At 28.4% G+C, this 23,810-nt stretch overlaps 2 protein-coding genes across 2 annotated transcripts; both read right to left on the bottom strand.

The window, feature by feature from the left end:
• Nucleotides 1-11,272: 11,272 nt before the first annotated feature.
• Nucleotides 11,273-11,911, bottom strand: LOC132925472 (gastrula zinc finger protein XlCGF71.1-like). The gene has a single exon (XM_060989867.1). It carries the CDS (start codon nt 11,909-11,911, stop codon nt 11,273-11,275), a length of 639 nt encoding a protein of 212 aa, XP_060845850.1.
• A 10,675-nt stretch (nt 11,912-22,586) lies between these two features.
• Nucleotides 22,587-23,420, bottom strand: LOC132925471 (gastrula zinc finger protein XlCGF71.1-like). The gene has a single exon (XM_060989866.1). It carries the CDS (start codon nt 23,418-23,420, stop codon nt 22,587-22,589), a length of 834 nt encoding a protein of 277 aa, XP_060845849.1.
• Between the last annotated feature and the right edge of the window lie 390 nt (nt 23,421-23,810).

The raw sequence follows: 23,810 nt of genomic DNA, 5'->3' as shown, positions 1-23,810 counted from the left end.
ATTACTTTACACATTTTAATTTGACAATTGTATTTACTTTATAATGATAAACTTTGATTAGTCGATATTTCGTACTTTTCGATATTTTTATTTTCGACATTTTATAGTCAACGTTTTGACCGTTCATGTATCATTATAAGTAATAATTATAATTCAACCAACGACGAATCATAAAAAAAATTTATTATTTATTTAATAATTAGTTGAGCTCCTGATTAAAATACACGATTTAAATTGAAATTCCTGATATTTTGAGACGCAATTCGTATTTACTTACCTATTTTACGGGATAAAACACGTACCTACCTATATTACGAGTATGATTAAACTGTTTCTTTTCTCGTCTTCTGTATATATTTACGAATTTGATTTTTTTTTCACAAACAATTAAAACGAAAAATTATTTCTCGCTGGTTTATTGTATCACGATAACATTTGCTATTTGCGTTTCACACACGCAATCGTAGTAGGTATATGTATATGAAATACCGAATTCAATGTGCGACAGACAAGTATATAGGTACGAGACGCTGTTTCTCCAGGAAAAAAAACCATTACGACGATCATAAAAAATATAGTGACGCGAGATTATTACATTTTATTTAATTTTATTCTCTATTTTGATCCGCTAATATAATATATATATTTGCATAATAAATCGACAACACTTTACTTCGTGCACAGAAACGTCACCACGGGAGCTCAAAACGAACGCAGTATGTCTTAGAATTTCAACGTGGGGTTAGCCGAACGTGTATAATAGTAGTGCAGGTGTATGATATATCCCAGATAGCAAAATCATAATATTATAATGTTATTATGACGTTTCGCTTCTAACGAGTAATATTATTTAAACAGTATTAAATCATTACAAATTGAGTACAAAAGTGTGATAATAATATTATAGTAATAATTTTTGGCCACAATACGTTATATGCACATGCGCGTTCGTAATGAATCAACATATTGGTAGGCATATAATCACACACCAGTCAGAAATTCGGCAATGCCATCAGATAGAAATTATAATAATTCAAATTGTCCAAAAATATATATCTTTCCAAACACTAAAATACTTTTTGAATAAACGAGTGTTGTTGTTAGATATTAACTTACAGCAGTATCAGCCTGTATATAGTGTATACCGTGTACCTATTATGTATAATGTATATTATACTTTTCAACCTACATGCTGGCTATAGTGGCTGTACATTAAAAACATATCTTACGATTAAAAATACTCAATAAAATTCAGCTTTTAAAATATTTACATAAATTAAACTATTGTCGCAGATTTTCAAAAAAAAAAAACACAAAGATATGTAAAAATATTATTTTTTTTCTGAGTTCAAGTAAATCAAAAAATATATTTTAATATAAAAGACACATACAATAATAATAATTTCCTTAAATCATATTTTAGAATAAATAATTGGATAAATACAATTGACGAAGACGGGTATTATATATAAATAAAATAAAATACCTAAGTATGCACAAATCTCATTTTTCACGTTCACAAATGACTTGTAATATTTTCTGGGCATTATATTGTACCTGCTGTGCGAGTTGACTATTTTAGTATTTTACGTCATCATATTTTTTTATTCGATAAACAATTTGAATTAAATATTGTATAATATATTGTGAATATTTTGTTTTTGTATTAGGTACTGGATCGTCAAAAAATATTATAAACCATTTGGAATTTACCAAATACAATTAATTTTTTGATTATAATTCGAAACTCGATTTAGTCTAAGTATATAAAAGATAATTAAGTATGCATATCGTTTATTTTAACTAACTCATTATAATTTTTATAGTTTGATATTATAATTTAATATTACAGTTCAGCACAGCAATTCGTACCCAAGGACAGTTGGAGAATATTGGTTAATTGGATTAAATAAAAATTGAGTTTAAATTTTAAAATAAAACCGTGCACGTTAAATTGATTAAATAACTTACTATTATTAATAACTAAATACCTCCTGCTGTATCTATGCACGTAATAATTGTAATATCCAAACGATTGAAAAATTAAACTGTAGCATTATTAAATGTTAAAAACTTACCAACCTTGTTTTTTATTTATAAGTACCGTAGTTTTAGTTCGTTATTCAAAAATCTTTTTTTTACCTAGAACAATATTATTTTTTTAGTATGATGTAGCTGATGTAATTTGTAATATTTACCTTTATTACGCTGATTCGATTTATTTTATTACCCAGCTACTTTCAATCAGTCTATAGATAAGTTTATTTTTGTGTCTATAATTTAAAAAAAAATTGGATTCTTTAGGACTTTGCGTTCTACAAGGCCTGATTGCTGAGATTGTGTTTAATACGTCCATGAACTTGGCCCGCCCACTTTACCCAATAAACCTGAAATATATGCCAAAAATAACGTATAACTTTAAATAATACAAAGTTAGTTTTCAAAATTAGCAAGTCACCTTGTTATTATTAAATTAAATTTCATACCGGGTGTGGTAATTTTAGGTAGCCCACCCACTTTATATAATCCGAAGATTTTTGTTGTTGAAATATTTTTATGGCGAGAAATATGAGCTGTTTGATGTTTCCATGTTAGAACCGTCCGAACAAAATCGTTTAGTCAAAATAATGATATAAAAATACCTATTAACATTATAATATAATTATATTATTTTGTGACGGATAGGTGGTCGAAAATTTGTTTTTTTTTTGTGGAATTCAAAACATTTTTCAATTTACTAAATTAATTTAAAATTAACAAACGTTAATTTACTGATACAAATTAATAATAATTCAAAATTGATGAATATTTTATGGCATAACATAGGCACACTTTTTAATTGCAATTAAAATTTATTAAAAATACATAATCACTGGACATTCAAATTTTAAATTTTGAGAAAATTATTGTATAGTTAAACGAAAAATTACGATTTCAGTAATTTAGTATTTTTTAAATATATTAATCGCGGAGAATCAAAATATTTTGCCATTAAATATTTTATTTTTTTTCTATTTACTATGGATTATTCAACACTAATTTGAAACTGTTTAAATTGTATAGATGCTTGGTCCAGTTGGTCCTATTCACACCGTTAGAATTACACGGTATTGCTCGACTTATTTTAATAGTAAATAATAATTTACAGCTATTAATATAACAATACTACAATATATTAATTATTATGAATTGGGCTCAACTGAAAATCGTCTTTTAAATGAGATTAGTGATAAGTGATGTAGCATAAGATATAATTATATAAATAATGATAGACTATAAATTCATAATCATAATCAATAATTATATTGCATTTTATTTTTTATTTTACTTATTAGTTAGTATTATTAATATTTTTCAGAATATTTTGAGAATATTAGGAATATTTTGAGAATATTAAGAATATTTTTGGGAATATTTTATCAATTTTAGCTGCATATATACATCATATCTCAAACATTTTAACAGAATATAAATCCGGACTCTGGTGATAACATATTATGGTGAACTCAGAGTTTGGGTAAACTCAAATATACGAGTAATAGCTGCAGCTTGTTACTCACTCACTTTAAAAATGAAGTTTACCTGACATTTGTATATAATTTATCATTTATCGTTACGAATTTACGATTGATAAAATATAATTATTCGTTGTTTAATTTTGCCAAAGGAAACTAAGAATTAATTTTTAAACAATATTATTCGTATGGGAATATCGAGAATAGTATTTTTAATGATTTAAGTAACACGGTGTATAATGAATATCATTAATAAATGACGCTCGACGAAAGGTATTTGGCGTTCCAGACTAAAAAGGAAATGAGAACACATTATAATTCTTCTCAGTCATTAATTTATAATTATCGAATGTGTTTTTGATCATCATTCTTTTTCGGCTGAAATGAATTTGACCAATCGGCCAACACAGTTTAGTAATCATTTACACATTACACTGAAATATAAAAATTCCAATTCCAGTTATAATGTTTGTAATTTTGTCACAGACGTCAATTTTGAAAAGGTGTATCCAAAAATTACAAATTTAATTCATAAGTAGTAAGTATAGCATATAGCGGGTTCAGAATTTAGAATTAATAAATTATAAGTTGAAAAATCGATTCTAAAAACCAAATTAAAGTTTACCTATAGTATATGTTATATAGTTTGTATGGTTTGCTAGACATGGAACGATTGTGGCCATGAACAGTTGTGTGAGAAAGTATTATGGTGAATATAATATATAGTTGACGATTTCAAGCTTTGTATAAAGATACACCGGAACACGCCAGGTGATAAAGGAAATAATGACAAATAATAATAAAAAAAAAAATGCAACCCAAAAATCTTGTAAGTCATAAAATATTGTGCCAAGCGCTAAGACAAAAGGTAGACTTCGCTCTTCCTCCGCCCAAGAAAAAAGCGAGACTGCTCCTATACGAACATTATAATGGTATTCAAAACGTTATTTTATTTAATATTTTAAACTGACAATATTTTGCACAGAGACCACGCATAGATATTGTGTTGAGTGTTATTTAAATAATATTATCCGAATACTCGTATAATACACCACTCAACTTGATAAAACTATGTCCTATTTAATCATTTTCATTAAAAAGTAAAAATAAAGTTAAATATTATACTTTTAATCTTTTATGACGATAGTATAATATAGTCAAAACATGTCGATTTCTATGATACTATCGCTGTAAATTTATATAGTTGTTTTATTTTTTTATTTTTTTAATAATATGTTAATTACGAGTAGTATATTCAGTGGTTTTTATACGTCGCACCTAAGTTTCATTCTATGTATTAAGATTACAACGTCTGTCACATATAATGCGTATTAACTGAATTAAAAATAAAATAAAATAATAACCAAAACATTAAATCTTTGACGTTTTATTCAATGAGTAAAACATTATACATTATACAAGTACAACCTTGTGTTATAACGACGAACTGATAAAATACACGAGTAAGAATTTTTACCGTCACATTAGAGAGCATAATCTACAGATAATATTATCATTGATTTTAGAATGGACTAAATATTATATAATATTATTCTAAAATTGCATAATATTATAGACTCGATGGTATCGTGATGGTCGTGTGTTCTTGCATTGAATCAAAGTATCGACACTTATAGACTTCGAAAATATGCAAATACGCGGAGAAACATTTGAATGATAAATATTTTGACCTACCTACTCGCACGGAAGTTAGGTTTATGAATGTCAAACATTACAACTGTGTATATTGTGTTCGCGTTATTATCTATTCTTAGGTATCGCTATTGTAGGTAGGTCAGATTGTATCATTTGAAAGAGTTGTCTACGTACTCTTGTCTATCTTTGCGTTTTTTTCTATGATTTACGGCTCTTCAATCTAATACAAAGTAGTCCCTGTATCACAATACTTGTATGACAATATTTAAATACCCTTTGATATGTATAGAAATAACCTAAAACTAAATGTTTCAATAATCATTATAATAAAGATTATCTAATAGGTGATAGAAATTATAACAGATTAAAGTTGACATTATTGTTTTAATAAATTTATAAATATCAAAACGTTACAATTTTTCGAATAAAAATATTGATGTACCAAAATTCAAAATGTTCACACCTTTTGCATACAATATCGTATTAGTTCTAAAATAATATTTCATTATTGTTTCGTAAAACCCGATGGAATAAAGGAATAATAACTCCGTGCGATACAACATGTAAAATTGAAGAAATAATAAAACTGATTAATGATTATGATATGTTTGTATCATATTATTAATATTTTATTATTTTATTATTTAAATATTTAACCTATTGTATTAAAATATACACTACCTATTAAATAAATGAATTTATGAGAAAACTATTATTAAAAAATATATATTAATGTTTTATAAAAATGGTTAGGTTATGAGTGTTATGACTTAGGTATAACAAATTTGTGTAATTATAAAGCACATAATAATTTAATATATTATAACAAGATCAAGGTTTATAATAATTTTATTATTTTTTTCCTGCATATTTATAAGATTATTTATTGCGAGTCATATAAAACACGTATAAATTAATACATATGCTATTTGTAAAAGATAATATTATGATAGATTATATTTTGTTTAAAAGGAACAATCCATACCAATCCGAAAATATTAAATTTTTATGATTTAACAATAAGGATAAATTAATAATTAACGCTGTATTTTAACTTATGTATGTTTTAAATGTTTTTCCGAAAGTATTATTGTTGATATATTCCAATTAAAGAGCTGGAAAAATAATATAACATATGTACACAGTTGGACAGTGAGCGTTTAAATATTCTATAATTTACAAAAAAGATATATTTTATGAACCGTTTTCTAAATACCGCCCTAATCAATCCAGTGTAGACTCAGAGTCTCAGTGATAAATTCAAAACTTCCTGTTAGATAGGTACGTCCAATTACTCGGAAAGTATGAAACCAAATAGCTTTTATAATATTTAGCAAGTCTATTTTTCAAAGTATTTATCAAAATATACTTAAGAAATAATAATTGTATATGCCCGCTTCTATAGTAATATTTATATTCGCTGTTATCAGATATTTTAAACTTAAACTGTTGTATTTCTCATTAAGTTGTAGTATATGTTTCGCATTACTTATAATATGGTTAAATTATACATAAATAGTTTATCTACATATCATATTATAGTATACTACTCGTAACAAAAAAATAATAATACAAATAAATCAATAATAAATAATATATTGCGATTTTTCGCTATATTTTTTAGATGTAATAGCAATGTCATAACTGAAACCTTATGAAAACACAAAACGCAATGTTGATATATACTGCAGATGGTTGCTTCAATCGTTGTAAGCCCTCCAAAAGTTTGATAAAATTATCAATCGTGGTCGTATATTCGCGTGTGTATTAGCTTATGATCGATATAATTACATAAAGTGTTTTAGTTCCTATGGGAAACGCTGATGCGCTACAATCACGATAAATTCGTCGGATGGACGACAAATATACTACCAAATATTCGTACACTATTGTGGTAAGATACGCCCAACGTTGTCGTATTTCGTTGAGCTAACGAACATTTGTAAAGTTTCACAAACAATAATTATAAAATATTTCAATGTAAAATATGTGTTTAATAATGAAATTGATGTATATTATAGATCGTTTAGTTGCGTGTCGAATGCGGTGTATATTATTATTTTGGCCTGAAGTACTGTTTTTTAAAAAATATTAAAATATTATAAACTGTGTCCTTTCGTGGGTCCTTTAAATATCTAATCCATTGTATTGTACTTGTGTTTATTGTCATAAAGGTACACGGGTATACTACGACGACACGTGTATACGTAGCATTGTATACGCCCACGCTAAAGCCTCGTTGAGTATATTATATTTCGGTAACAATACGGCTCGCAAAGGTCAAATCTGCCGCCGAGACGATCGACGGAGTAATATATTATGATGGCGTATTACAATATGCGGTGTGCGGACGACATGCGCTTAGATATGCAATGTTATTGGATATAATATATATTATGATGATACACCTAACTCGCCACACCAAGACGTGTAATAAAATAGACGCGGCCGGATGGATGTAATAAGTCCGAGTAACATTGAATCATATTATAAATTATAATATCTGTTACCGTATACCTAGTGTACGCAATAATATACATAACTCCGGCTATATTATTATTATTATTATTATTATTATTGTAACAATTTAAATTCTTCACAATATTATTATTGTTCGAATAACCTTGTACACTATTTATAATATTACGAGTCTCGGGCTGTGGAGATGTAATATCTCAAGTGTTTGTATAGGTTTTTTTTTACGTCCAAACTTATGATTTTTAGTCAAAAAATTTGTTTCTTTGTATCGATATATAACCTTAAAAACGGTATTTTAAATTGCATATTGTTCATTATTCATTGTACACATATTATATTCATTTCATACTCCGCTGCAGTAACATAGAATATTTCTTAATTTGAGATTCAGCGGTGAGCGGTGAATGTATTAAATTCTATAATGATGCGTTTTCATGTTTGTGTCTGTATACACACGATAAGAGGTTGAAAAAATACTTTGATCTTCAGCTTTGAGAATGGTAGAAAACAGGATCTATTTTTTACTTCTAAATTGTCAAGATAAATAATTCTCAGTATTTTTCAAAACAATCGAGAGAAACAAACAAAAGCTAGAGGAACTAACTGGACATTTTACGAAAACCAGTTTTTGATCAAATAAATTATGTTATTAAAGCATAACCGTAAATATATTTTTAAATTTGCACAAACTATTTTTATTAGCAATTTATATACATGACAATATTTTCAAAATGTTTGAACTCTTTTAAGCTATTTATAAACATCACAATTTTTCAATTAGTAATTATAAAAAAATTATCGCTCTGTTAAAAACCTTGAACAATTAATTCAAGGTTACTTATAGGTTGTTTAAATATATCATTTTAAAAAAATCGAAAAAACTCAGTCAGTAATTACAATATTTTTTTATAATTGTTCACTGGTCATTCGTTAAAATCGCAAAAAACTGCAAATTATTTGTTCTTAATAATTCATAAAATGTTCCAATTTTTATAGCTGAGACTTCAAAATATAATAAAATTATAAAAACTGATAAGTTTTTTATATTGAAACTAAAAAATCTATAAAAATAAATAAAATACAATTTCTTTTATAGATACTTGGAGTTCAAATTTAAGCGAAATAACATGTTTTAACGTAGATTAACGATGTAAGTTATTTTTTTATAATTCAAAAACATTATTCATTAGGACTTAAATATTTTATGTATAACCTATTATGAATTTTACTATACTAATACGCAAGACACTTTCAAAATATTAATATTAATTTATTTATAGGCCTTACCTATTTATATCATAAACTTATTATTCACATTGTTTTAGACTTCTAGAGTAAGGTGTATTGAATTTATAACAATTATAAAACTAATATTATATTATATTACGTATATATATAAATATATATATATATAAATGGTAATATAATAATATGGTATACGACATATGTAGATCTACGCTAAATATTAATAATAATATAAATGCAATGTTTTCACAAAAAATGAAATGAACCTATCTTGATATTATTAATAAACTAAATTACTTGAACAGCAATATGATAAAATATAATTATAGTGCACAGTGATAGAATTATTTAATTTTAATGAAAATAATTTTCGAATTTATTACAAACGCCGTTGTTACTAACGGTGTTAGTTGATCATTGAATCAATCCAGCCAAAGAATGTTGATCGAAATTACATTTGATAATTATAAATTAATGAGTAGAAAGAATGACAAAATATTATCATTTCTTTTTTATTCTCAAACACTAAACATTTTTCGTCGAGCGCCATTTATTAATGACTCTAATTATAAAAATCGTTAATAGGTATACTATTATATGTGATCGTATCGCGTTGAGTTTGGTACTAAAATGTTTGCCTTGATGTAAACCTAATATATTATACAAATAAATAACTACTGATATTATGATATTATTCTACTACCATATTATTATTTTTAGTAATAAAAAAACTACAAAAATTGTCATAGGATAAATTGTTGTTACACGTTTTGTACAAATTTAAAATTACACTTAAAAATAATATTGTGAACGTGGATTTTTAATCAATTTTAAATTTAGTAATACAATTTCGAGGAACTTTGAATTCAATATTTTTACTTAAGAAAAAAAAATACAATACATAAACCGAATATAAACTAAAAAATTTGGCATTTTTATTTTTGAACCACCAAATACTATCTAGACAATTTTCAAACGGATACATTCTTCAAAATAGTGAATCATTTTTACTATATCTTAAGTTTTACATCATACAAAAACACACATATGTGCCATTCTAAATATTAATATGAATTCACCACTTCAATTCAAAGTTTTGAACTTAGTAATAATATAAAAATATACCCAATATTTTTAAAATAAACACTCAATAGGGACTTAAATATGATTTATATTGATCTGTTCTAAACACAAAATTTATCATCATATTATTTACTCAAACGTAGTATAAAACGTTATTAAACGTAGTATTTTAAATATAATTCAATTATTGTAATAAATTACGTCAATTAAATGGCTAGAAGCTTGAACATTCAATTAATAATAACATATAAACTAGATTATTATAATTAAAGTAATAACTTATTATAAGAAATGAACTATCAACCAAATATTTATATTTATGTTATAGATCAGAAATTATGAATTTATGTTACGTACCTACTTATGCCATAGTGGTGTAAGTAGGTTAAATTTCAAAAAAATTATTTTATTTTATTGTTTAAATTTGTATTTAGTGAAAAAATAGCAAAAAATTACCTTTATTATTTCTAAAAAATAAAGTTACCAACTTTAAAGATTTTGAATTTATTAATATACTATAATATTATAACATTTTTGACTTTTACAACAGTGGCTAGTTATTTAAAGTAACTCAATATTTACGTAAAATAATATATATTTATAATAATGTACATAGGTACGTGAAAGTTAATTTTCCACAATGAATTATTTCAGAGGAATACATTATTGTCGGATGAAACTAATCTGTGTTTATTAAAATCAATAAAATTATTAACACTAACAAAATAGATAACATATATTAAAAAAATATAGCTAAACAATAACACTTAAACCACACGCCTCTACGAAGAAAATTTAAACTTCAGTATAACAAAAACTTTTGTGAGATCATCACGATCCCATCTAATGGAGCCACTATAATCAGTGATTATTAATCACAACCAACTATCGTATTGATTAGATGAAATATTATAAGAGAGTTCATCACATAAGAACTCGTCGTAAGGTTAGGGATATCGATGGCACTTAAAGGTCGGTCATAAAACCACCTATAGTCTTAGATATTAAATTCAGAGTTTGATCGTCTAACCACTGATTACTGCATTGACTTACAATTTGTAATTTTTAAGTTTGTATGAAAAGTATTCAATCGTATAAATATGCATAATATATTACTGGAAAAACAATTTCATGTTCGCGGAGATGAATATTAATATTTCAACGTAAGAACATATAAATATTTTCAGCGAACGACTAGTTGTGCACGTCAAACAAATGTAAACCAGAAACTACTCGTTAGCTTGACTGTACAAGTGTCTGCAGATGTACAATCAGACTATTGCTAACGATTTACTTCAAACACCACGCGGGTTTGGGTTCTTTCGCTTGTGTGACTGCTGATGAGTTGTCAGGTTGCCCCTTTGAGAAAACGATTTTTTACACGAGTCACACGAATATGGTTTCTCGCCCGTGTGCGTCCGGCGGTGTACTGTCAGGCTATATTTATAATCAAACGATTTACCGCATTCATCGCACGAGTATATTTTCTTTCCCGTGTGCATCCGCCGGTGTATAATCAGTTTATATTTATAAAGAAACGATTCGTTACATTCATTACACGAGTATCGTTTCTCTCCCGTGTGTATTCGCTGGTGTACAGTCAGGCCACTGATATAACCATACGATTTATCACATTCGTCGCACGAGTATGGTTTTTTTCCCGTGTGCACCCACCGGTGTCTAGTTAGCTTATATCTATGAGTAAACGATTTATCACATCCATCACAGGGGTACGGCTCCTGGCCGGCGCGAGTCCGCTGAGGTACCATCAATAGGCTGTTACTGGTGCGCCTCTGATCGTAAATGTCACATGGATGCGACTTATCTCCCCTGTGCGTCCGATTAATACTTTGAAACAACGTTTTTATGCACAAGTTGCATCGGTACGGTCCCTCACATTTACACGTCTTTTCAAAACTTATAAGGTCGTTCATTTTAGTACTGTTAATTCTGCCGCCAATATCTCCGTCGTCGAGGGTTTTCTAGGCTCTACCGAATCCGAATAATAAATATACTGATTTAAGTTAACAAATTTATCGTCTTAGGTTAAAGATTATAACTAAAATCACGTTTGTTTTTGTTACTAAACTATTCTGGGATTTTGTTTACAGCAAATTGTAATTTATTTACCTAGCTAGATTTTCAAGCCAGCATTTTTAGATTCTGAACGGAGTGGTGAGTATATTGATTCTACAATGATGTGTGTTTTATTTTTTTTTTTTTGTGTGTCTGTCATCACGTTTTGAAATAGTAATAAATAGTAATGCTTTGATTTTTGACTTCAGTCCCTCTTTGAAAAGGAAATTGAATCTAGTAGGTACGTGGGGGGGTTAATAGTAAAAAATGTCCAGTAGTTTTCAAAAGCGCCAGGAAAAACCCTGAAAAAATAACGGAAAACGGGAATTTTTACGCATAACCACTTTTTGACCAAATCGATTTTTTTATTTTGCTGTAACTCAAAAACAAATCATTGTAAATACTTGAAATTTTCACCAAATTTTTATATTAACGATTAAATTTTCTTTCTTGAAATGCCGATAAAAAATATTTGGCCTTACAAAAAATATTTAAAATTTAATACAAAGCTTATTATAAGTTGTTCTTGTCGTAGTAAAAAAATCGTTAGTCACAATTTTTGTTTATAAGCATTTAAAGTTCAAATGTTTACGAAATATGCCAAATCGCGAATATTTGCAAGGAATTTTGAAGTTGAAAATCATAAAATTTTTGTAATATCTATGGTTAAAAAACCCAATACAAGGTTCTCCATAACTTTTTCTTCAAATAACTGTTAAAAAAAACTCCAGCGTCAAAATAGAAAAAATTTTATGAGGGTATGAAATTTATTTTTTTACGAAATTGAGTAAAATAACGACATATTACAATTTAAATATAGGTAATATTATAATATATCCTACTAATTATTCTAGACTGACAAAACATCTCCGTCATCTCCGTCACATGGCATCCAACTTTTCACTAAACAAAAATTACCAGACAAAAAGCAAGTGGATTGCCCTGCACCCAGATACTATACTTACCATAAACAATTTATACCTAAACTGAATTGCTCTCAAATTTATATATATTTACTCATAAACAAAATCTCGCCAAGTGATTGATCAACACAAAAACATGGTGATTGATTATTAAAAAAAGTGTCGATTTACTGACGGACCTAACAAATAACAAAGGATTTTATATATATTTTATGCTATAGCACTAACTTGTAAATATAGATAAAAAAAACTAAGAAACTATTTTCAAAGGATTTTAAACAGAATTTTATTCGCTTGAAATGTAAATTATTATTCATAGTCACATAGATAAAATAGCTATGGTTATCAGCAAAATATTCTATTGTAATAAACTGTAACCGTGAAGTTAAAGCTGACGACAATGCCAATAACAATAACTAATAAAGTAATAACAATAAATAATACAAGGAGTGTATAACATAATATTATTGTCTACAGTATTGCATTGCCCTGGTTTATTGCTGAGGCCGATTTAGTAAAAAAATATATTCGAATAATAAATTATATTTTCCGGATTAGCATCGTTGTCACGAAAACAATACCATCTGTATAGCCATACACAACGATATTTATAATATTATCCAATAGCAAACTACAGTTATATCTGTATATCAAGCTATATCTAGTATATCTAGCTGTATATCAATAACGCTTTGAGTAATAACTAATAACTACAATTATTATTGCTATCGCGATAACTGCAGAAGGACGTCTCTCAGACATTATGATAACGTCGAAGACAGTGTATCGAAATATCACTGCTCATAATTTTATATTACAATAATAGTGCAGTGAATCCTTCCAAATCGGACGGTATACATATTGTTCTAACACTTCTAAGTGTGATAAAAACAGCTCAACATCGGCTTATAGATATCTAACAAACTGATTAAACTACTTAGTGATAAACATAAGAACAACATTTTACCTATTTATTTATAATATTTTAAATTATTATCAAAATATTATTTAATGTATAGTAGGTTTTCAGACAATTTTCCAAAAAGTATTGATTAGCTCATAAAATTACATAAAACATTCTCTATATGTTAATTATTTAGGTAAGCTTTTTAATTTTTAGTTGAGTTTTTCAAGGTAAAAAGATAATTATTGATAAATTACAAAAAAAAAAAAATGAAGTTTTATATATTCCTGGAATAGGTATCTACTGAAATACGACCAGGCGTGTAAATTGTGTTTAGAGGTTTTATTTAAGTTGAAAACAAAATAAGAATTTAAGGATTACGAAAATATAGTAGTACAAAGCTGCATGTCTGCATTGTGCCCGATGTATTTATTCACATACAATTCATTTATTTATTGACATTTAAACTATAAGAAAAAAATATAATTTGGCTTTTGTAAGTGGTAAAAAAATAATAATAATAATCAACGTGCGTCTGTACATGCATATGTATATATTTGCTTGAGACGCTTGAGTTGTATACATAATACATAATAATTAATAATATACTTAACTGCTTAAGTAATGTTCACATTTTACCTTGTAAATGTAGATAATATGTCGTTGTCAAAATAATATCTTCAACAAAAAGGTACACATACAATATACATTTCGTTTTTTTTTTTATTATTATTATTATAATATATAATAAGGTTAGTAGCAAATTTATGATGACGTTTTTTTTTTCAGCCAAACAGTTTAGGTACATAAGTGATCAATTATTTATCGCTGCATAAACAAAATATTTCAATTTGTAAATCAGAATTCTCAGTTTGCTATTTTTGATGTTAACAATATTGTCATCGATATGGGGCGGCTCTGGTATCCAACATTTAGTTTTATATATAATTTGTGTTTGTCATACATAGTTTAAATCGCGCACGAGTATTTAATAATAATTTGGTTTTTGGGTAAATCAAGCTAAAGTCCCCCCCTCCTCAAACAACCCCTAGTTTCACAACTGGCACGCCCGATTGCTGTTATGTCGTGCTCTTGTGAATTATAAACCATCATAAAGTAAAACCACTGATTGAATAAAAGAATCGTTTTATTGCAATATATATCGATGATAAAACGACCAATAGAACTGGTAGTAGGTACCTATCATTATCATAACAACGTGCATTAATACAGTTCTCGCGAATCGAGACGGAAAACGCGTACATTTGATATTATAATAATAATATTATGTACGCGATTATATTCCATACTATACGTATATGCAAGATTTTTTCTGTAGTTTAAAATAAAAAATTACCATTCGCCCCTGCACAACATAGATGAATGTGCTGATTTGATTACCTACACCCATAGTCGCGGCCGGTTCATTAGTTGCATGTGTATAGATGCCATAAATAACGTCAACGCGGCGCCAATGAATAATTCAATTGATGTACCTACGCCGTACGCATGGCATTTTCGTAGATAATAAGCTCGTTTGTCTATTTATCAACATGTTATAATATGTCGTATTTTTTATTTTTTGATCACTTTTAGAAATTTAGGAAGAGACTTAAGAAAATGTATAGGTATTAAAGAGTGGATTAGCCTTTTTTAAATATGTAATGACTATTTATTCAACTACAACGTCATACTTGATGTTTGTTGCATGAAGTATTGACAAATTTAAAAGCAAAATTTATTTTGAAAATTTTTTCTTTAAAATATACTTAAAATATCCAAAACAAATGCGAAATATTAATTTTTATTAAATTCGTTTTTATATTTAATTCGTAATTAAACACAGTAGGTATCCTACTCTGTTATGTTCTACAATACAACCAATATGGCAATATGATTGTGCCATACTGGTAATTATTGCTATGTATCTCGAATTATCCTAATAAATAACTGGTGTGATGTCTACACTGTTCGTGTTGTTTTTAGACTAATTAATATCAAATGTTTACGTGGGTTTACTGTCTACACTCAAAATTTAAATTTCAAATACCCTTGGAGAAAATATTTAATTTTAAATAATTTTAAAATGCTTAGAGCACATCAAATTGGAAATCTTGTATTAAATTAAAAACAATTTTACATTAATACTTTTATCGTCATTTATAAAAAAAAAATAAACAAATCAAAAATTTAAATTTTTTATATGTGGCTAAAATAGTCAAAAAGAGCCAAAAAAAAAAAAAAAAATGATTTTGAAAATTATAAATTATAACATTCATTGCTCAGCTCAGAATCAAAAGTTGTTCAATAAAACATCAACGTAATGTAGGAGTAAAAAGAATAAAACATGCGGGATACAAAACACTTTTGATAAACTTTAATATACAACAAAGTAACCGATTCGGGGACTTTAATGCCAATGTAGCTCTAGTAGCTCTAAAATAAACCAGAGTCTTTAATTCGAGTAGATGAGTATTGAATGTAAAATCGTATGAATTTAATGAAGTAAACCATGCAAATCTTCGTTGAGCTACAGTTAACACCGTATTACGACTGTTACGTAAAATTCCGACTACATATACGTTTTACTCGTATCAGTAGCGTGGTGATGGTGAACTATGTTTGTTTAATGCTTAGCCCTAGTATTTGATGTTTAGCTTGAAAATTAAAATTTGTATGGATGAATGTATAGTTAATTAACATAGTATTTTTTTATATTTAATTGTTGATGGCCTATATCATCCTATAGGCAAGACTGGACAAGTAAACGATTTTTTTTAACTCGTTAAGTTAAGTTATTTTAAAAAGAATCAAGTTAAATTAAGTTAAAAGTTACTCATATCTTTTTCATTAGCTCGTTAAGTTAAAAGTTAACTTTAAAAAAAGTAACTTAACTTAGTTTAAAGTTAGAATTTTCTAATTTGCAAAAATGAAAAATTCCAGACACAAAATCTTGTTATAATTAGATATTTTTTCTTTACGCTCAAGAAAACTACCAGGACAATTTAAAATGATACATTTATGTACCAATTAGCTATCAAAAAACCCCGATTTTCTAAATTAAATCCTAAAATTTTGAATTATTCTTGCATTATTCTTCGGACGAAAATTAACAACTTAGTTACTTTTGAATAAAATTAACTTGAAGTTAACACGTTAATCTTAAAAAAAAAAGTAACAAATTAATTAACTTAACGTTTTAGCTTAATTTTAACTTTTAACTCGTTAATGCCCAGCCTTGCCTATAGGTAATGACAATTTTAGATTACTATACATTTAGATTATATATTATGTTGCAGGGGGTATATAGTGGGTGGGTCATTGCAATGTTTAAATACTTTGCTTAGGGTTTGAAATATGCTCGCCACGCCACTGCTCGTATACCGTATTGAACGGACCAACCAACGTGCAACCTTAATACTTATACCTTAATAGTTATATGGTTACACTTTAACTTATATAATATAAATCCTACAACGCTATTATTAATATCGCCTCACAGATATATTTATACCTACTGTACGAGTAATAATAATGTGTATATATATTCTCTTAAAACATCATTAATTAACTTAATATGATGTGAATTAGCATTGGCGAGCGTAGAGTGTTCGGCTTTTAAAAAGGCGTAAAACAAATTTGGGCGGTCGGCCTCCGCAGTAATGTACACCTAAAATCACTCTAAAATCGCACACGTCTACGTATAATCAGCTGGCGCGGGCGAGAAACGCGCTTTTGCTGGTGTTCAACATACCGTCGTGGGTGTATGCCCGTGCGGTATCGCCGAAATAATAACGGTTAAACATATTGTAATAATATCGGATCTCAACTATACATCAGAGACTTGGGCCGGGCTAGCGTCATCGTCGTATAGCCTTCAGGTGCCGCCGCATGCAGTTGCGTAAAACGACGTGGTCATGCATCACACAGTCGTAACACAACGATATGCGAATATTCCCTCTCCCTCGGCCCTACCGCGCCGCGATAAACGGACACGGGCCGGTGGTAGACGGACGGTCGGTCGGTCGGATAAAGGCAGATACCGAAAATAATAATACATATAGTAATATAATATAACCGTCGCGAGACGCAGTCGGTCGCGAAACGCGCGAATAACGGTGAATACCGCTCTATGGTCGAGACCGCGACGCGTGTGGTAGGGGGGACCGAACCTTTTTTTTTAAAAAACGAAAAATTTTCGGATCTCGTGCGCGTACGAAAAATCGCGGTCACGGGCGAGGTCCGCCCGAGTGTATAATACTATTATATACGTATATATACCGCACCGCACACACATGGGTTATAAAATATTTTACGTGCGCTTACGTATAGCTTGCGAAAAAAAAAACTGTTACCGCACACGTTTTTAACAAGACGAGTGGTCGCCCGAGGGCATAACGTCACACAATATGTGTATATAGGTATTGTGTACAGGGCGGTTCACGGGAACAAACGTTTTTTCGCGGTGCGAGTTTTCGCTCGCGTTTTGCAGGCAACTATAGAAGAACGTTTTCTAAAATAAAAGGCCGTATGTTTACGTACGTAGACATCAAATAACTGTATAATGTATAACATAATATACCTGTTGTATAGAGAACACGATGGGCTGATGTCGTTTAAAACGGGTAGAATAAAAAAATGTTTGAAAAAGTGTTTGAAAAAGTGTTTGCGATCGTTTTTAGTAAAAGATATTTTCTTCCTGCTGCAGATGTCGTACAAAAAAAATTGCGAAAAAAAGTGGCGGACCGACACGCGGATCACCCTGTACATGGTGCGTATATATATAGTACGCGCATGATGATGTGTTCACGGCGACTGCGTTTTTACGAGACGTTTCGCGTGTATTCGGACGATCGGGCGCACGTGCAAATACAGTATCGGTCGGAGGGAACGTTATGTGCAAAAAAAAAACACTAAAGATATAAACCCGCCGAAAATAGTTTACCGTTAACCGGTCTCGTGGTCCATGGCCATATACAATTTCGCCTAATACAACCTCGAATGTCTAGAAAACCACACGGACAGTGGTAACAGTACATACACGCATATGTATATATATATATATCTAGCTCGGGCGTTTAATGATCAATATATAGAATGTCGTATATTATAAAAAACGCGCGTTCGTAAATGACACAAAAAGTACGTCTTGGAGAGGGGGTTTTGAAATCATTGCTTTTTACATTTTTAGATCTTTTCGTGTCCGCATGCGCAATACAACTTGAATTTTTTTTTAAAATGGCAACAGGTGTTTTGAATACCAAGTTCAGGTAGACCGAATGTTTTTAAGTCAATTTGATCCTTTTTACCAGAGCTCTAAAATCAAAATTGACGTAATGACAACCCGTTAAAGTTTCGATTAAAATTATTGAATTTTTCAACAATTATTATACTAGAATATTTTATGAATTGTCAATAAATTTTATGTATTTTTTTTGTATTTGTAGGTTTTTAGACATTATTAAATAATTTAAATTTAATTTTGAGCAATACATGATTATAAGGGAGTGAATATTAAAAATAATTTTAACTTTCAAGTTTATATCCCGTTTTATTATTTTCATGATCACCAATTTGGTTAATTAATTAATTAATAATAATAATAATACAACCAAAATGAGTAAATTTCTGTCAATGCGCTAGACTTGTGTGCTCAATTTGTAAATTATGTTGCCCACATGATTGCATAATTTGATTTTAATCGGTGAAATAATATATACGTGAAATCGTAAAATTATGTCATCGAGTTCTATAACTGTTTTCAAGGAGGGAAACAATCGATAAATATCAACTGATTAAAACATGACTCGTTTGAACCAAATTGGTGGAACATGGTTTGAATAAAATTATAAATATACGTACTTACTAAAAAACTGCAGCTGCTTGGTTTGTCATCGTTTCACATTTTTCACACATTTAACAATTTTATGATAGTGTACTATAACCATAAAGTGAGGTGGATAGAATAGGTAGGGACCTACGTAACTGGAATAACTATTAAAAATCTAATTTCGGTGATACTCGTATTGTAACATCTCGTACATTTGTAAAAATCAAATTTTATGGAATGCTGCGAAGCTGCAAACTGACGAGTCGAAAAGTTAAAGTTAATAAGTTACTTTTAATTAAATTGCATAAGGAGTCTCATTTTTAAAAATTAACTAGTGACTTGGCGAAATGTATGCTCCTAATATGGTTCGTATAGATTTAAAATATATTTTGTTTTATAAAAATATTATTATTACGTTTTTAAACCACGCCAGTGTTTTTATCTAAGGTGAAAATGTTTTGTATTATATGCGTTCTGCTTGTTATCATTATTAATAATCAATGAAATATAAATAATAGGAAATTAATAATAAATGACATAATTAATATAAATTACATATTTTGTTAAAAGTCGTTAATTTTTTACAATTATTTAGTATTTGTTGTTTAATATCGTATTATCGTTTGATAATTATTTCAAATTAAAATAGGTATACTATACATAGATAGTAGATGACGAAATGCTCATGAATTTATGCATCCTTAAACTCCGAGACTGAACCACTCTTTAAGATGAAAAATTTAAAAATTTAACTTTAAGGTGTTATAATCCACGAATAGATACAGGATTACCTATATGTACCAAATATGGTAGTTCCATGAGTTCTATAGACTTAGGTGTATATCATTACACATATTGCCTCATTTAATATAGTTTTATGATATTATTATATTACAATAGTACTATTATACCTATTAATAATTTATTATTATTATGTTTAGTTACTATGGTCAATGAACAAAAAAAACTCATTACAGAATGAAATATATTTAAATTTTATAAAAAATAGTACAAACCTTAATACCTCATTTGAATCCAAAAAGTACTGCAGCATTTTTGAAGCATAATAAATATTTATAAATCATTAATTATCATCGATATTTGTTAATATATATTGTATAATAAATAACCACTAATAAATACTAATCGTCAAATATAAATATATAAAATATTTTTTTATCATAACTACAAGTGAAATATTTCAAATTCATAACTCTATAGATGATAAATTATAACCATTATTCTTATATAACATACACTGTACTACACAATTTCCCCGTTATCTCACTACCGAGTCAAGCATACACTATTTATATAATGAATTTCCATATATTTAATATTAATATATTGTTTTTTAAAATTATTTTGTACTCAAACTTATTTATCAGTCTGTTGACGTTCCATCATTGGTACCACACAGCTCAACTCATAGATTAGCTTAGTGATTACTGATTAATTTTCAACCTCGCTACGGTTATTATTTAAGGGACAACATTTAGGCAATCCATTAACTCGTCTTAGCCGCCCGAGATCTATGTGTTAGTTGTAAATGATTATTAGTGTAAGTGAAATGCAATCTGGGTACCGGCTGGAGTCACCGACGGTTACCACCCTTGTACGCGCATGCACATATCAATAACTCGATAGCAATAAAAATTCAATAAACGAATTTTACGACAACTTGCTTATTGATTTGACAAAATTAATTAAAGTTAGTTAACGTATTGTCTGATATCAATTCTGAAAAAAATATTTAAATTCAGCAGAAAAATGTCTGTAGATTGTATGAAACATTCCGGTTTTAATTTTAAATTTAATATTATGATTTGAAAAAATTCATATTTTCAAGTTTTTATTACCACTTAATTAGAATATAAGATTTAATTGTTACAAAGTATTCCGTACGATCTATAGATAATTTTCTGCAGAGTTCAGATTTTTTTCAGAATCAAAATCGGACATCTTAAATTAACCTTAATTTTATCAAAACTTTACGTCGTTTGAGCTCAAATTAACGGCAGTTAATCCGGTCTAACTAACGCACATTCATAGACAATTTTACGTTCAGAATAGTCCATTTTACTCTGTTATTTTTAATATTTCAAGCATATAATGAACTTACCTACTGCCAAATTTAAAGATAAGAATACTATTTATGACTTCCGGTAGGGTTGTTTTTAAATCTTAATTTAAGGTGAGTTATAAATATTTTGAAATTTATAAAAAAAAAAGTACAGTTTTAAAATTAATATATCAAAAAAGCCAACATAGTGCCTTAAATTAAAATCATGCCTTTAAATTTGATAATAGACAAATGAAGTTCACCATAATATTAAGAATACCAGATTAAAATGGATTACTCTGAATATAAGAATGTGATGCGTTGGTTAGACTGAGACAATATATGCGATTACAATATCTTCTTAAGAGGATATGGATAAACACTTTTAACTATATAATATATATAAAAATGTAATAAAATATGATTAAGATTTATTAAAATTAAAGCCAATTAACTTATTGTATAAGTAATTAGTATACATAGTATAAATTGATAATAAATAATATATAATTGTATTAATAATATAGACAAAAACAATACAATAACTGAAAACGTAATCATAAAAATTAATAATATATTTTAAAAAACTACAAGGTATTGGGGCGCAAAGCCGCGACTACGCCTTTCATTACCTCTGAAAATTTTTCTTCTATCAACATGTAAGCTACAATGTTGATAGAAGAAAATTGTTTTATTCAATAACCACGTTATAATATACAATTTTTAATAAATTACGGTAAATACCATACACTGATTACCAGCATCTTGACTATTTTTTTTTTTTTTTTTTTTTTGTTACTATATTTAGTTGCCTTCATTGCAGAACGACTTGTGACAAGGATACGGTATAATTCACCGGTGTTTCTGCAAATGTCTCGCCAGTATCATCGCTACCATACAATACTTCACATACATCCAACGGAGAAAAAATCTGAGAATCTAGGTGGACGCATTGGTGACTCTCGAGTTTGCCACTTTGATTGAACGAACAGTCACATAAGTCACACGCAAACGGTCTTTCATCCGCGTGCGTCTGCCGGTGCTCCTCCAGTGATATTTTAAAGTTAAATGACATTTCACATAAGTCACACGGGAATGGTTTCTGTTTCAGGTGTATCAAGTGATGTTTTTTCCAAGTTGCTCTAATGATAAACGACTTTTTACAAATGTCGCACAGATATGGTCGTGTACCCGTATGTATCCGTTGGTGTATGACCAGATAACTCTTTTGTGTGAACGACTTATCACAGATATCACACAGAAATGGTTTCAAGCCCGTGTGCTTCCATTGATGATTAGTCAGATTTACTTTAGAGGAAAACGAAATTTTGCACTCGTCACACTGATGCGGTTTATCATTTGTGTGTACCTGTTGGTGCTTCGTTAGAGCTGCGGAAGATATAAATGTCTTTCCGCATATGCTACATAGATAGGGTCGCTCACCCGTGTGCGTTCTCTTGTGTACCACTAGATGACCAATTTGTTTGAACGACTTACCACATACATCGCATTTATACGGTCGCTCGCCTGTGTGTGTCCGACGGTGTATCGTCAGATTAAATTTTTGTACGAACAACTTGTCACATAAATCGCATGGAAACTTTTGCTTATCCGTGTGATTTTTACTGCTATCGGCCAGATTGCTCATTTTATAGCCAGCGAGAATATGTAAACTGTCTACAAAATACCAAATAATAGAATAATTACAGTTTGACAATATAAGAGTATATATGATATTTAAATGTGATTTTATTTTGTACATTTACCAGTTTGTGTTTATTTTCATAGAATAACGTGGTTAATTGTTGATTGAAATGTATTGATATTTTCTAACCGTTTTTCGTTTCTAATTTATCAACAATCAATAATATCATGTTATAATATTATAATATATAATTAATATAATATATTTATATAGAATAAGTACTAAAAATCCAAAATAATGTAAGGTACATATATTAAAATATAGAATCTCTGAATCTGTAGTAAAATTCATTTTTCTCCTTATCGCGTCAGTAGATTGTTAATATAACTATTT

Source organism: Rhopalosiphum padi, chromosome 3 (genome assembly GCF_020882245.1).
Source record: "Rhopalosiphum padi isolate XX-2018 chromosome 3, ASM2088224v1, whole genome shotgun sequence".
NCBI lineage: Eukaryota > Metazoa > Arthropoda > Insecta > Hemiptera > Aphididae > Rhopalosiphum > Rhopalosiphum padi.
Note: the sequence above shows the minus strand (reverse complement) of the source record. Positions and strands in the feature narration are given on the sequence as shown.

Bases quoted from the DNA above. Each gene is read 5' to 3' on its own strand.
- LOC132925472 (XM_060989867.1), bottom strand. From the start codon at position 11,911: ATGAACGACCTTATAAGTTTTGAAAAGACGTGTAAATGTGAGGGACCG.
- LOC132925471 (XM_060989866.1), bottom strand. From the start codon at position 23,420: ATGAGCAATCTGGCCGATAGCAGTAAAAATCACACGGATAAGCAAAAG.